The 16,820-nt window shown below is 39.6% G+C and overlaps 1 protein-coding gene across 8 annotated transcripts in view; it reads right to left on the reverse strand.

Annotated features, from left to right (window-relative positions):
- arhgef4 (Rho guanine nucleotide exchange factor (GEF) 4) overlaps positions 1-16,820 on the reverse strand; it is a 92,922-nt gene that overhangs the window by 3,358 nt on the left and 72,744 nt on the right. For 7 of the 8 annotated variants that reach the window (XM_073853254.1, XM_073853259.1, XM_073853257.1 and 4 more), the window contains 6 exons: positions 11,383-11,528; positions 2,128-2,304; positions 1,692-1,886; positions 1,164-1,343; positions 840-1,072; positions 632-761 (listed from right to left, as the gene is read on the reverse strand). In XM_073853254.1, coding sequence (XP_073709355.1) covers positions 632-761; positions 840-1,072; positions 1,164-1,343; positions 1,692-1,886; positions 2,128-2,304; positions 11,383-11,528 — 1,061 coding nt within the window. Of the gene's footprint in view, positions 1-631; positions 762-839; positions 1,073-1,163; positions 1,344-1,691; positions 1,887-2,127; positions 2,305-5,474; positions 6,759-11,382; positions 11,529-16,820 lie in introns of those variants that run through there. The other variant, XM_073853260.1, reaches the window with a different exon arrangement.

Raw genomic sequence — 16,820 nt, forward strand, 5'->3', positions numbered from 1 at the left:
TGAAAAGAGGAGATGATGATGTAATACCAACCAGATGAAAATAGTGTTAAAGAGACACTCCTTAAATATTTAAATATTTATACCGTTTTGGAATCCATTCAGCTGATCTCCGGGTCTGGCGGTACCACTGTTAGCATAGCTTAGCACAATCCATTGGATCTGATTAGACCATTAGCATCGCGCTCAAAAATAACCTTCAATAGCAGGGAACTATTTTCAGGTGCTGCGTAATATCATTGCGCCTCCTGCAGCCATGTTACGGCAGCAAAGTCCTTGATTATTACATCAGAATAAGAGTATAGTTCCTAGACATATCGGCCTAGAAAATCACAACTTTAAATTTTGTGTCGGTCTTAGTGCACGATGTTACTACAGAAGAGTCAAGTTTTAAATAGGAAAAATATTGAAACTCTTTGGTTATTTTTGAGCGCGATGCTAATGGTCTAATTAGATTCAATGGGTTATGCTAAGCTATGATAAAAATGATACCGCCAGACCCGAAGATCAGCTGAATGGATTCCAAAACTGTAAAAATTAACTGTTTAACTCCAGGGGAGCTGGAAAATTAGCATATTTTCAAAAAAGCGGAGTGTCCCTTTAACATCTAGCAGCAATGAAGCATGTGCTTTACCTCCCAGTCCTCTATGGAGCTCTGCCATTGAGCGATTTTATCAATGTTCTCTAGACGCCTCTTTCTCTCATTGATCAACCTGGCCACATTCTTCATTGCATTTAAGGCAGCCTCAACATCCTTATAATCTCTGTACAGAAAGACTTTAGGTTACACATTTTATGTTGCTTTTTACTCTACTAGGCCTACTATTATAATAGGTGAGCACCTGTGCTGTGGGTTGGTGTACTTGAGCAGCTCAGCCAGCTGTAGAGGATACTTGCAGATCTTCTGCACAGGAGTAAGCAAGAATCCATCTAGCGAAATGTCAATCATCTTCTGAAGCAGGCGACAGGCCTCGAAGAAGAAGACGTACTTCTTGATCTTCATCAGTTTGGAGAGCTGCACGTAGGCATTGGGGTGGTTGTTGCAATACTCTGAGTAGATCTGGAAGTTTGTTTGCTGGATAAAAAAAGAAGTACGCAGAATGAGCATCTACAGAAACCTGCAAATCAGATAGTCTACTACATTGATGCCTTTGAAGTCAGCTTACATGCTCTAAGAAGCAGGAGCCGATCTCGCTGAGGTGAGGGTGGTCTTTGTTAAATTTCTTCTCCAAGGCTTTGAGGAACTTCTTTTGGAAACGGTAGAGCTCATCAATGTTGCCGAAAATAGTGCGCAGTTGCTCCTCGGTAAACATGTCTGTCCTCTTCCGACACTGTTTTATATAGCCCTGGAAGTCATTAAAGATGTGTCAAACCCACCATGCTGCAAGGACTACAACTTTAACCCAAAGTTATATTTAGAGGAGAGCGGGGTTCATTTACTGCGAATGTAGAAATGTTATTTTGACAAAAAAGGCCATATATTTTCTAAATATATAGTCACAAAGTTTGTGAGAATAATCCGCAGGCTTCCCTCCATCAGTTTTAATGCAATAAATTCCTCCTTGTGCTTTAAATCAGGTCACTCACTCAGCATGTAAACAAACAGTGAGTCTATAGACAATACAATGCTGTGTAACAAGATCCCCATACTGAGGTAGAACTGATCAATGTGATAAAGTGAGAGAGGAACTGACCTCACAGATGTCCTTCAGGTGTTTAATGTAATCCCTCTCTGTGCTCATGATCTCATTGATGACATTGGCCCTCATCTGCTCCTTGCAGGGCAGACCGGGTCCTAAGGGCCCCCCCATGCTGGCACCACCACCCTCCGAGGCTCCGTCCAGGTGGGCTAAGTATTCCTCCATGGGCTCATCCTGGTTCACTCGTAACTAGCCGTAACACAAATAACACGTACACTGGTGACTAAATGGTACACATTTGTGCATGCTTTAATGAACAGTAGCGCACATGTGCCTTTATTTACTGTGTGTAGCTTACAAAAGTACTTTCCAAAAAACACAATGTAACGTATAGCCGACCCCTCAAGGTAGCGTAATGTAATAAAGATGACGTAATGTGACCGTAATCTAATCTTCTTGTAATAGGAGTGGGAAGTCTGTTCTCTTTTACCCGAACGAAGCTGGCGGGGAACCAGCCCTCGCTGTCCAGCACCCGGCCCCACCACCACTCCTTGTTTGTGGCGTCCACTACTTCGATGACGTCCCCAGCCTTGAAGCCCAGCTCCTGGTCGTCCATGGTGACGTGGTCCCATAGAGCCTCCGCACACACGCTGCCATCACTGATCAGCTGTTGAGACACAAATATGGACAAATAGCATTAAAACGTTTGATTTTGCAAAATACTGTACAGGATCACCGCTTGAAAACCAAGTCTGCGGAAATGTATAAGGGTTTAATTTCCAAGCTTGACGTCATGTAAATGCTACACTGAATATTTTACACTTTCTTGTTCTTGCCAGTAAAACACAATGTTAGAAGATGGCACCTTTGGCAAGCAGCTTGGTAAACACTGGCGTATAAGTTAAAAATAGGAATATTATAAATGTTATAAATAGGACTATCAATCTATTACAGTGCTGTAACTGACTGTGCTGCTTGCTCTTGGTAAATGTGGCTTGGCAGGGCAAGATGCTTGTAAAAGATACATTAAGTTTGAATTACATTGGTAGTAGAAAAACTTCCTTCTTACAGAATATACATGTAGGGTGATTGCATTATTGCAATTAATACAAACGCAAAAATGCAGATAGTTTAACATTGTATGTAATGAATATAGTGTATTATATTAAATGAAAGGGGGACTGACATGTTGATTTGGCACAATTATTACTTAGAGACGATTCAAAGGAAAACACCACCTTTTTCAATATTTTACTATGTTCTTACCTCAACTTAGACGAATTAATACATACCTATCTTTTTTCAATGCGTGCACTTCCAATCCCTGCACAGCGCCTGGTGAATGCGCCAGCATTCAGTCCAGCCCCATTCATTCCTTAGGATCCGAACAGGAATGAATTTAGAAGCCACCAAACACTTCCATGTTTTCCCTATTTAAAGACTGTTACATGAGTAGTTACACGAGTAAGTATGGTGGCACAAAATAAAACTTTTGTTTGGAGCCATAGGAATGAATGGGGCTAGGCCAAATGCCAACACATTCAAGAAGCGCTGTACAAAGACCAAAAGTGCACGCATTGAAAAAACATTGGTATGTTGAGGTAAAAATTTTGAAAAACTGTGTAGTTTTTTTAAAGAATTAGTCCATTTTCTAAAAAAAAAAATCTAGATAATTTACTCACCACCATATCCAAAATGTTGATGTCCTTCTCTGCTCAGTCGAGAAGAAACCATGCCCCTTGAGGAAAACACTCCAGGATTTTTCTCATTTTAATGAACTTCAATGGACACCAACACTTAACACTCAACTCGACACTCAACAGTTTTTATCTAGAGTTTCAAAGGACTCTAAACGATCCCAAACAAGACACAGGGGTCCCATCTAGCGAAACAACCGGCATTTTTGACAAGAAAAACAAAAAATATGCACATGCACTTTTAAACCACAACTTCTATGTTCTTCTATAGTTCTACGTCTATCTCCGGTCATGCGACGCGCCAGTGCGACCTCACGTAATAAGTCATCACGTCAAGAGGTCACGGAGGACGTATGCGAAACTCCGCCCCAGTGTTTACAAGTGTGTTGAAAGAGGACCGTTCCGACGTTGTTGTATGTGGAATGATACTAATTAATGTCTTTGTGTCAGTTTATTGTTTAAAATGGTCGGTAAATGTGCGTTTCATATATGTAACACGTGACCTTTCTACGTCACTAAGCAATTACGTGAGGTCGCACTGGCGCCCCACAGAACCGGAGATAGACGAGAAGTTGTGGTTTAAAAGTGCATATTTTTATTTTTCTTGTCAAAAATGACAATTGTTTTGCTAGATAAGACCCTTATGCCTCATTTGGGATCGTTTAGAATGCTTTGAAACTTGAAAAAAACTGTTAAGTGTTGAGTTAAGTGTTAAATGCTGGTGTCCATTAAAATAAAAAATCCTGTAATGTTTTCCTCAAAAAACATATTTTTTTCTGGACTGAACAAAAACAGACATCAACATTTTGGATGACATGGTGGTGAGTAAATTATCTGGATTTTTTTAAGAAAATGGACTAATCCTTTAAAGACACCAATTCATTGCAAATGGTTGTGGATCTTTTTCAGTTTTCATTCCAGCATCTCAGAGTAGCATTGCTGGTATAAATCAAGCAATGATTTATAACAATCGTACCCTGCACTTAACCAAAAACAAACTGCAATGTATTACTGAAGGAAACGTTGCCAAATTCAGCCCTTGGACTTGTCCTTGACCAGTCTTTTTAATTTTCAGCTTTTTGCTTACAAGGATTGGCTTGGCAACGAAAACAAAAAGCAGGATAATATACTACCACACTGTTTAGCTTCCCTATACAGAAAATTAACTGAATCCTGGCAAGCCGAACGCTCCCCAGCAAGCCGTATCTCAACAGTGCAGCAAAACGTGATGTATGACGGCGCTGCTGATGTAATAATAAAACATCCACACAGTATCATAACACTCGGCTCACTGTCCACGCGTCTGCTCGCAGCAATGGACGGTGAAGGCTGAATTTACACCCCCTGAATCCAAAGCGCTGCATTCTCATCACCACAGCTGTTGCCTAGCGACACACCTCCATACGTTCCTATGTGCCTCCTCTTCACGGCCTGTGAGTTACAGCATCTTGGAAGTCTCTACCAGAGATAGACTTGGCAAACAAGATGTCGTACAAATATTTAATGAGAACAAATGAAGGATGCTAATCGTAGATCCATTTGTTTGTAAAATTACTTTTGTTGTGTTCAGCTGTGGCCATAATTACAGTATATATACACAGCACAAACACAGGCAGGGAGGGGGTGTAAGATGGTGCCATTCATTTATCACTAATATATGACTCTGTGCAATTAAACAAACTAGTCCCCACTTTGTCAATGCAAAGTATTGCTTACAGCAAGAGACCTATAGGCATATGAACATCTCTTTGTGGATTCAGCCATAAAACAAAGGTTGAAACAGGCCAAAGCTATAAGGTTATCAACAAGGGAGCCATTACATTTATTGTTGTCACTACTCACAACATACAGTATATACTTACAGAAAGACATCAAGCTTAAAACGAACAAATTAAGCATTGCCATTCAAAGATTTTAACAAACAAACACTGCATTCATACTCTAAAAACCCCACGACATCTAAAGATGCACAACCCACTCAGGAGTCATTCACAGTATTACCACCATCTGACAAGCAAGTAAATATTTAACACCATGCTGTCTCAGCATATTACTTCTCCCTTATTCACACACGCGCGCGCACACGCAAATAAACACACAGAGGCGCACACACACGCACAGTCACTCCCATTCCCGTTACCTGCACTGTGATGCCTGCATCTTGAAAACCCATCCACGAGTGAGTGAGAGGGACTAACTTTCCCTCCTCCTCCTCCTCACCCCTCCCCTCTCGCACTTTTTCTTCACTGCGGCTGCGCTCTACTGGAAGGCCAGTAGAAACATCAGTACCACGTTGATGATGACCAGCAACATCATGATGACGAACACGACCAACTTCTGGGCCTCCGGGCTGAGGTTGCAGCGTAACAGGAAGTGACTTAGGCCCTGCCGAGATGAGGTGCGCTGGCCTCCGCGAGCCATGGCGCCGGAGCCCCCCTTGCCTAGAGGTCTGCGAACGATCGCGCGACAGCACACGGTTTCGCGTTCCGGTTCTGCTCGGTACTCTCCCTGAAGTGCGGTGGGAGCCTCCACGTCCACAGTCACCTGCTCACTTCCTTTTCGTGTCCCTCTCGCTCTTTTTGTCGCGCGCGCACCCTCTCTTCCTCCTGGTTGCTTTCCCCGTGCGCTGCTGATGTCAGGAGCAGGGGTGGATGTGTCTCTCCGCCTCCATCTATTCGTCTCCTTTTTAATTTTCTCCCTCTGTCTGTCTCTCTCTCTGACCCCCAGCGTCTCTTCGCTTTGTCCTCCCTTTCGCTGCCTCGCGCTCGCTTTCCTCCGACAACAACGCGCTGCTTAAATACGCGGCTGTGTTAACTCCCTTGGATTTGATTAGTGCGCGTGAAATCACTTCTCTTTGCGTTCTCATTTAAACAACGAGTGCAAAAAACGGTCGCTCCATCTGTGCTTAGCGGCACTAGCAAAAACCATCCATCCATCTATCTCTCTGAATTGACTTCTGTTTTTCCTCCTATTTTTTCACCTCATCCTTTTTAGCCAATGAGGTGGCAGTGCTGCGGAGCGTATCCAGGATACCAGAGTAGCGGAGGCCGGCCTTAGAGGCAGCATCAGGAGCATTTCGGAAGGTGGGGGGAGGGTGGCGAGAGAATGCAGTGTAATACATCCTTTCTATCCCGTTATGACTCGAGCTGCTCATTGGCTGCACTGGCTGTCCGTTATTCACACTTCCCGTTTGCATACAAGCACGTCCTGCTCGTTTTTTTAAGGCAGTGATATGGTGACGGTAACGCAGCTTGAGATATTAATTAAAGACTGTGATGTACAAAACAGCTCTTGAGCTTTTCATTTCCTGACCCAGGCTGATGTTGGATTAAGGTGGGCATCCTCACACGCCTTTTCCCGTGCATCCATTTGTGCAGAGCTAATGGGATTAGTAAAGGCCTCTGATTCCCTTAACCTGCTGTCTGTCTCTCACTCGTGTCCCATGCACTCTGTCATACAGCATGATACTAAATTTAAAAGGCACATATTATGCAAAATCCATAAATGTGTGTTGGCAGTGTATCAATTTACAATAAAAAAAACATCTATTTTTTAATCCCAATTAAACCAACGCAGTCTCATTAGATATTCTGTTTTTATGCTCTTGTTAATGTGATGTCACACTGATAAAGCCCTGCCCATGGCCACTGACTGACTGGTTTTATCCAAAAGCTTTTCAAGATGTGTTTGTTAGCACATTGTGTACTATTTCTAAGACTGGAAGCACTCGCTGTCTGTTGGTAAGTGAGGGAGGGCAGTACAGCTTATTTGCATTTAAAGGTACACACATGAAAACAGCACTTTTTTGCTCCCTTCACAAATAGGGGCATTTTGGACATGCTATAACCAGTGATCTGTGGGGTATTTCGATAGGGACTCAAAAATCTGTTTCTGTGGCTAAATAGGTATTAATGTAAAATTACAGAAAAAAAACTGTATTTTTGTATTACGGAAAATTTTTGTAATTTATTGTGCCCATTATTTTACAGTATTTTTCCGGCACCCCAGCTGCTGAAATGTTACAGTTTCTTTATGGATTTTTTTACAGTGCGCATTGTTTTATTATTAGCATCACAAAGGTCATCGGTTTGATCCCCAGCAAGCACATTTATGGCGCTTTTCCATAGCATAGTTTGGTTTGGGTCAGCTTACTTTTGGGGGCTTTTCCACTAGGTGCAGTACGTAGTACCCGATACTTTTTTTGTACCACTACAAAAACCCGATCGGGGTTCCAAGCGACCCGATCTGATACCAAAATGTGATGCGAAAACACATAAGATCACTGATTGGTCTGAGAGAATCGTCACTACTATACTACACTACAGCGTCATCACTATAACGTAAAAGATTAGCTTTACCTTTATGCTAGCTTGCGCTGTCTCGAGTAAACCTGTTGTCATCTGTGCTTTGCTGTAAGTGCCCAAAATCCCTTTTAGCGATGAAAAACATCCACAGGTTGTGAATCAGGAACACCATACCTGTTTTTTTTTCAGACTTGCAGTTTATGGTGGCACATTCGCGGCGCGCACATCCGGATTTATGCTTAAATGCAACTTAAATGAGGCTCAGTGGAGCGCGTCGACTGACGCCACGTGTGTTTGTCCAGACACTGTCATGTGAGACAGAGGTAGTGATAAACGCGATGTGTAAACATCTATTTGTGGTGGTCAATTTAAATTTTGTGGCGGACTGAGAAATAACGTAAATGAATGTATAGGGATGTACTCAACGCTCTCACTTGTATGATATCACAGCAGTAGGCAGCGCAAATATAACGACACGCCTATAATCCCTCCCACTCCGATGTGTTACTAAACTCGATGGAAAAGCTAACAAAGCCAAAGTGAGGTGAGCTGACCCGACCTGACCCAAACCATTGGGTACTATGCAATGGAAAAGCGCCATTAGAGATGGACAAGTGCATGTTTGAGCTGCCTTGATTAAAACTAAAATCTTGCACTGACATATCTTGAGATGTATAAGTGCTATTGTTTTGTCTCAAGATTCACACCAATAATGTTTTTTGTAAGGTTTGTAAAAACTACTTAAAGGAACAGTATGTTAGCCTGACGTTGTCATACTCAATTCTAGTCAGAATTTGAGTCTGATACCGCTCCATTGAGCTATAATTATGAGGCGTGTCTCAAACGAAAAATGCCTCTGCACTCAATTGGATAGACCTACGACCAATCAGAGCAACGGAGTGTGTGACGTACGTTACGTCTTTTACAGCCTGACCGAACTGCTAGTTATTTCGCAACAATGACACTAACATTGTGATTATACTGAGTTAGCGAATGTACATCAACACCTATTATGTTTACAACATTTCGTTTATATCACAACATGAAGTATTTACTAAGTCATAGAGTAAGACTATCTCTTACCATTTGTACGTTAGGTGAACTTCATCCACGACAATACCCATTACGTTTGCTTGAAAATATTGGAGCCTAGCATGTCCCTCCACTTATTCAGCAACCACGATTCCGGGCTTCCGAAAAGAAGCTGGCAACGACCGCTAATTATATCCATCTCGTCGTGCACGCTGAGCTGCATCGCCGTGATAACGTTAGCCATTTCAGTTGCGACCAACTTTTGCCGAATAGGAAGGACGGCAAAAACATCAACAAATGCCCTGCTCGCGTTTCTCTGTTCCTCTTTTAATATCAATGCTCTGTCGATATCTTTTAGAACAGACTCAATGTCAGAATCCATTCCACACATCTGAACTCTACAGCAGCAGCCATTCAACACACGCGCTCTTTGGTGACGTGGTTCATTACGTTACTGTTGATTATCTGTCCATCATCGTATAAAGCCCGCCCTCACAATTTGATTGGTTCGACCAGCATTTGTCCAAGCATAGTAGCTCCTCAACGGAGAAACGCCAGACCGATCTTCCCGTTTTCACATTCTTGTGGGCGGGGCTAAGATCGGCTGGCACCCAGGCTAACAGTATGTAGGATTGTGGCCAAACCTGGTATTACAATAACATAACTTGTGGCTAAAACTGGTACTGCAATCACACAACTGGTAGCCAATACACAACATGACAACATAAACATCAGTTGAGGGCTGCAACTCCACTTTTTGAATGTCAATATCCTGGCCAGACTGCTGTTGTCAGTGATATAAGTATTTGAAATACTTTTTCATAATTTTTTCATGTAATGCAGTTGTTCTCAAACTGGCGGCGTGGCCCCCTGGGCAGGGAGGGGGCGTAAGATGGTGGCATTAATTTATCATAAATTCTGTGCAATTAAACTGAATTTTCAGCACCATGTCGAGTGTTTTATGTCATGAATTTGCTTTGTGGGGGCGCAAAAGGATGCACCCTACACAAGGAAGGCAGCGCACCCTTGTGTAGGGTGTACATTAGATCAGCAAGTCACTGATCTAATGTATCACCTGGCATGCAAAAATCAAGTCTGAAAGCTAAGGCTTTTGATTGTTAAAAGCACACATGTCCTCAATTAACAACAAGATTTGACATATGCATCATTCATTTGTGACCCTGTCTGTCAAATGCAGGATAAAGTCTTATCAGTATGAGATTAGGAGCATCTAAGTTTGATTTCAAGTGAATTGTACACCTTTGACATAGCCTTATTAACAATATCAAAGTTTTATTTTCACAGAATTTCCTTTATATTATGTAGGATAACTTTAGTATCCCAGTAAATCAGCAAAAAATGACTTTAGCTAGGTTTTCACAGACTGTCTCACATATGTTTATTCAAGGCTTATTCAGGGGTTTGTTCAAATCCATAGCTCCCTTGTAAAACAATGACACTTGACCTGTCATGCAATGGCCTCATCAGTTTGTTTCAGAGCCCCTTATCAGGACAAAAATAATAAAAACAACAGCATCAGCACAAAGCTTGTGTGCAGCTCTGTGCACATCGGGCTCCCGGCGGCTTTGATTAGATTTTTCTGCTGTTTCTCACTGAAACTCTGACTGCATTTACTGTACACTGCTCTGCAACGATACAAAACAGTCATAAATCATACTCTGACACGCCGCACATTTCCTAACCAGAGGCTGGGAATGTTTTACATAAAAGCATCTTCCTACGGCACAAAGTCATCTTCATTCATGTAAAAGATAATGGGAGAAGAAGAGTGGTAGCAGGTCAGCTGGTCTCAGGCCTCAGGAGAGAAACTGATGGATTCAAATGATAATTTACTCTCTCAGACACAAAAACACTGGCTACGTAGGACATCCACACAGCAGCAAAATACGGTTTCCTTTTTCACTATGGACTCCTAGCTATACTACCGGTTGAAAGTTTTGGATCACTTGCCATTAAATGCAGAGCACAATATTCTCTCCAAGATAAATGTTAACTAAATGGATATACACTAGTAGTAAAGAGTTTAGAAGGACTTGACTGATAAAGAACCAGGGTTGAAACAATCTTAAAAAAATGATTCTGAAGACATGCAGTCAATGCTTAAAATGTAATCTGTTATCAATGTCTTAAATGTTCAAATAAATATGTCACTGGGATGGTACCCTTTCAAAAAGTACATCTTTGCACCATTTATATTAGTACCCCAGAGGTACATATTGGTACCTGAAAGGAACATATTTTTACCAAATATATATTTGTACCTAAATGCTACATATTAGGACCTTATTAAAAGATACTGCCCCAGTCACAGCTTGGGACCATTTTTTATTTACCTTTTATCTGACAGTGCAATATATAACTATACCAACCTAATTTCTTTAATTTAAAATAAAAAACATTCAGATGTGGATGATTAAAATGAAGAAACGCAGATAGTTAGAGCAGAACATGAGACCATGTCAAACTAAATTACTGGTAAATATTTTGACACTGGCCTTAAGAAAAGTGTCATCTGGACTTCTGGGAATAAATGCTATAACATTGTAGAATATCTGCCCTAAACGTTAGAACATTGTGAACATTTTGAAACTATTCTATGTGGAAACTTAATAACTAAATGTCCTTACATGGACAAAACTATCTGTAAATATAAGCAAACTGTAAAAATCATGTAGACTTTGCATGTCCAACCTCATTGATGGCTAGCTGTTCTCCTCCTCCTCCCGGGTGTCCGAAACGGTTGGAGGAGCTGCGAAAATCATTGTACAGGTCATCTTCACTCCCCACTTCATCAGCAAGGCCAGACTTATCCTGTGATCCATCCGTTATCACCAAAGCTGAAAATTAAACACAAAACTCAATGTCTTCAATACTTTAACCTTTGGGATATAGGGCAGTTTTCAAGACAGGGATTATCCTAGTTGCAAACTAAAGTGCATGTTTGAGCTGCCTTATTTTAAAAATATCTTGCCTGACATATCGTAACATATATTAGTGCCATTGTTTTGTCTCAAGATGCACACCACTATTGTTTTTCGTAAGGTATGTTTGTTTAAAATACTTGAATGTCCTAATATAACTAAGGAAGGAGTGGGTCCTAGAAGGCCACTGTCCTGCAGAGTTTAGTTCCAACTCTAATCAAACACAACTGAATTTTATTTCCAAGTAATCCTGAAGTCTTTAACCCTCAAATGGTCCTAGAGGTCTATATGACCCCAAACGACATTTCATTAGTTAAAAGATTCACAAAATACACAAAAAAACTGGGCTTAATTTGGTTGTTCTAAAGGTCAATATGACCCCAATTGAAATGGATGGGAAATGCAATTTTTTTTCCATTTGTCAAAAAATAAATATCAATAAATCCAGCATAAATCTGAAAATTTTGACACAGAAATGAATGTCTGGTATTTGTGCACAAATGCAATACAGAAAACACACACACACACACACACACACACACACACACACACAGGTATGACTGCCAGAGAGAGCATTTGTATAAAATTTGGCAAATAAAATAAGCCAAAAATGCACTAAAGTAGTTATGTAAGCAGTTGCCCATATCCAATTAAATGAATGGGTCTCTATGGGCATCTGCTTGGTCGAAATTATTTAATTCCTAAACTGTAATTCTTTTATGTTTTTTTCTAAAAACAGATGGCTGAATTCAACACATAACACCTAGATCAATATCTTTAAACTATTTAAATCAAATCTAGATCATAATTTATGTGAATTTTCATAAAATTGATATTTTTCAGGCAAGCTAATAGTGTAGTTGAGGAATTTAGTGGTAAACAGGTACAAAAGTACTTCATATCGGTCAAAACACAGCTTTATTGTAGAGATGAGAAGTAAACAAAAAAAGATATATTGTTTGTATTATTGAAAATGTATATTTTTCATACAATTATGCTTTCAATTTTGGGGTCATATACAGGGACCCTCAAGGGCCAGAAGTATAAACAGAAAACGAGGAGCGTTTGAGGGTTAATTTGATTTTTCAAGTGTGTTTAATTAAAGTTGGAACTAAACTCTGCAGGACAGTGGCTCTCCGCAGGACCAGAGTTCCCCACTCCTGAACTAAAGCCTAGTCCTGGATTAATCTAAACCCTGTCCGGGAAACTGCCCCATGGTGTCTCGAACGCAGAGTTAGTAAAAAATAAAGTTAACTAAAACTGAACTTTTGGGAAAATGTACAGTCGAAGGTATTTAGTGTAGAATTCAGGCATTTTCACATCAACACTCCAGATTTAGCATGTGACATGTAACTGATCTCATGGTCTGCAGATGAGTCAACAAAGTTTACCACAGGGAGTGTAAGGTTACGCAATTGTTTCCCAGCCAGGAAACTGAAAGACACCACTTGTATCATCAAAGTTGTATGAGCAAAGTTGATATACTGTATATAAAGGGCTCAGACACAACGGCAGCTAAATGCCACTACGTCAAAAATTACATAATGATGTCCGCGTCAAATACACTTAATCCCGGCATTGGGGCATTTAGAAATACCGCTTTGTTGGCAGAATCCATTAAACACCACACAGATTTTTCAGCAAACTCCTCAAAGTGCAGAGAAGATGAATTTGAATAGATCATAGATCACATTCAAACTTGGGTCCCTTGTGAGTACTTGAACCTGAATACAACACGAATGTGGCAGCCACATGCATCACAGCTCCCCCTAGTGTGTGTTTCAGTGAAGTCATTTATTTTTTATGAGAGCCAGCGGCGTTCACTGGTGCATCTTGGACGATGTGAATGGAACCAATCGTCAGAGCATCCACGAATCGTTTCTACGCTCTTAAAACAAATGTGTTAAAATAACACATCTTGTGTCTGGTAAGGTAGTACGGTTTGTCCTTAACACATCTCTGCATCTCTGTGTTATATTTGGAACAACATACTTTGTGTTGTTTTAACACATCTTGTGTTGTCCCTTCTATTTATTTGAACTCAAAATCAACACGAAATTACACATAATGTTTTAAAAACAACACATAATGTGTTAAATAGTTTAACACAAAAATGTGTTAAAATTAATACAGTTCATATAAATAAAAGGGACAACACAAGATGTGTTAAGACAACACAAAGTGTGTTGTTCCAAAAATAACACAGTGGTGTTGTCCTTAACTAGACACAAGATGTGTTATTTTAACACATTCGTTTTAAAAGTGTATAGCGTTGTTGTTAGGGCAGCCAGAGCGTTTTTTACGCTCTTGCCGGTGGTGGTGCAAATGTACAGTTAGAGGATTCTGCAGCGAAAGACAGTTAATTTGTTAAATACTAAAAAAAATATAATTGATATTTGTGAAAATAAGTCATTTCAATTACTGACTAATAACCTTTTCATTGCCATTAAAGTGAGATTACCGAACCTAAACATAAGAGCCTGATAAAAAAATGCTAATTTACAAGAAAACATGTAAGACGCACTTAGAGGTTTTTGCATTTGAACTCTTCATATATAGACTGTTTTTACAAGGTCGATCAAAGTTGCTTAAAGTGTGTGCCAAACTCAGGTGTTCAAAGAACACATAAATATCTGAATCCTGTGTCTAAGAGAAGATCCTAATAAAACTGCTTCATGGTCAAGTTAGATTTGTCTGTCTTTGGTTGCATAGCTTGAAGCAAGATCTGTACTACTTCAGTCACATCTCATTCACAAACATGACTTAAATCACATCAAAGAAAAGCCCTGGACAAAAAAGCACCATGTGACCTTTTCTGCCTGGTGTGATGATATTAATAAAAACAAGTAAATTTAGTTTTAGTGCTCATAGAAGATACACCATAGCTGTTACTGAGTCAAACTGACTTTACTGTACTTTATATGACACTTCAATATATGACAAGTCATGGTATCACACTTTGTGACCGATAGTGCAACAGACACAATAAAAACATGTTTCATTGCCATGTTCAAAATTCAATCTTTTGTGAAGGGGAAAAAAGAAGATTATCATTGATAAATGATATTAACTCTTTCACCACCATTGATGAGATATCTCGTCAATTAAGAGAAAACGCTTCCCCGCCAATGACGAGATTTTCCGTCTTTCTGCAATACCGCTATTATCCACCAACTTTAAACCCGGAAGTATTGCCCTATGGCAAGCGGCTGCATGTCCGTGTCTGTTTTAAAGATCGCTCTGAATGGGATCTCTATGAAAAGTCCGTCACAAAAATTGAATTATCTCTGTTTTTTGCTCAAAATGTGGTGTTTTTGCAGAAACCTACCCATATTCAAAAGCTGATTACAAAAGAACGACTGAAGGTAGGATGAAACGGGTTTTTTTGTTTGAAAGCAGAGGGTCTGTTCTTTCATTTGTATGTTTATATATTTAAAGAAGAACATTTTATGGAAGGCATTAAACTTTGGTGAAATCATGAAAAATGCTGGCGCTGGCTGGCAACTTTTTTAAAAAACGCTGGCGGTGAAAGAGTTAAGAACACAGCTGCCGGTACCCATTCACTTCCATAATATTTGTTTTCCCTGCTATACAGTAGTAGTCGATGGGTACCGGCAACTGTGTGGTTACCAACAACCATCAAAATAAATTATTTTGTGTTCATCAGAAGAAAGAAACTCATACAGATGTAAAACAACATGAGAGTGAGTAAATGATGACAGAATTTTCATTTTTGGGGGGTGAACTATCCCTTTAACACATTCTCAGTGTGGCCGGTCCCAACAGAGCAAGTGTTTGATGTTATTAAGGTACGAGACAAAGTCTATTTGCTGGGTGGCTTCTTCACAGACACCACTGCTGTTATTTATTATTGCGCAGTGGACCGGTGAGGAAGAGCCGACCTGGCTGCCACAAGCCTGTCTCATTTATAATGAATGGATGAGAGAAAATGGAGTTAGTCTCATATTTACACCTCAGAGAGAACCTTTGTATAGACAATAATGCATGAGAAGACTGTGAAATATGTTTAAATAAGTAAAAAAAAGAACATTTGTTAACTGAATGTAATAAAATTACACTTTTCAATTCAAGTATGTTATTGAAAGCACATTCACTGTAATCTTTGATTCTGCAATGTTACTGTCACTGTAACTATTAGGTGATGTAAATGAAGATTTATTTTCATGACAACGTAAACTGCTGGTATGTGTGAAAATGTATGTAATTCTTTTATAGTCTATGTAGGTTAATTGTGAATGCTTGTAAATTGATTAGCGAGATGGAAGAATCAAATGGGCTTGATTTGTTTATCAGGCGCTCGGCTCAGTGTGTGGCCTAAAGCAAAGAGTGACACAGCAGCACATTAATGCATTTGACAGAGATAAGCATTTCCAGGGCAGCATGGGCTGATGATATTAAATACAATCAGAGCTGAAAGTCAGACGGTCACAGTGGGGTAACCTACACAATCCTGTCTAGAACTGCCCCTCTACTTCCCTAAATCTGAGGTGTAAATGTGTTAGTAATGCTTTCTTTCGTAAACATTAGGTAATTAACTACACTAGTGAACAGGAATTAACATGAACACTTCAACAGCCTCTGTTAATCTTAATCTTCTTGTCATCATCTAGTAATGTTAATCCTTTAAATGAAAAAAACTGTATCTGTTCACATAGGTTAATGTACAAAAGAACATGAAAAGACAATTAATGGTATTAAGTAACAATAAGAAGATTAATAAATGTTTTGTTCATATTGTTATTGTTAGTTAACTTGTAACACTTTTCAATTAGACTGTATTGGTAAACATTAGTAAAAGCATTAACTAACATGAACAAACAATAAACAATATACATTTTTAAAATTAATTCTTGTTAATGTCAGTTAATGTCAATACAGTTATTTATCATGGTGCATGGATTAATACAGTTACAACACGATTTTATAAATGTATTAGTAAATGCTAAAATTAACATGAACTCAGATTAATTAAAGGGGTGATGAATCAGTTGTTTTTATTGTTTTATATTGTTGTCTGATGTCCACTTATGACGTTCGCGTGGTTTTTACATTCAAAAACATAGGCTATTTCTACCCTGGTTATAATGAGATACAAAATGACAATGCGTATGGTGTAGTAGTAACAAATCTTCAAACCTGATGTGACTAAACTACTGTACACAACATAGTAGCGCGCATCAGAATTTA

The sequence above is a fragment of the Misgurnus anguillicaudatus genome, chromosome 2, assembly GCF_027580225.2.
Source record: "Misgurnus anguillicaudatus chromosome 2, ASM2758022v2, whole genome shotgun sequence".
NCBI classification, from domain to species: domain Eukaryota; kingdom Metazoa; phylum Chordata; class Actinopteri; order Cypriniformes; family Cobitidae; genus Misgurnus; species Misgurnus anguillicaudatus.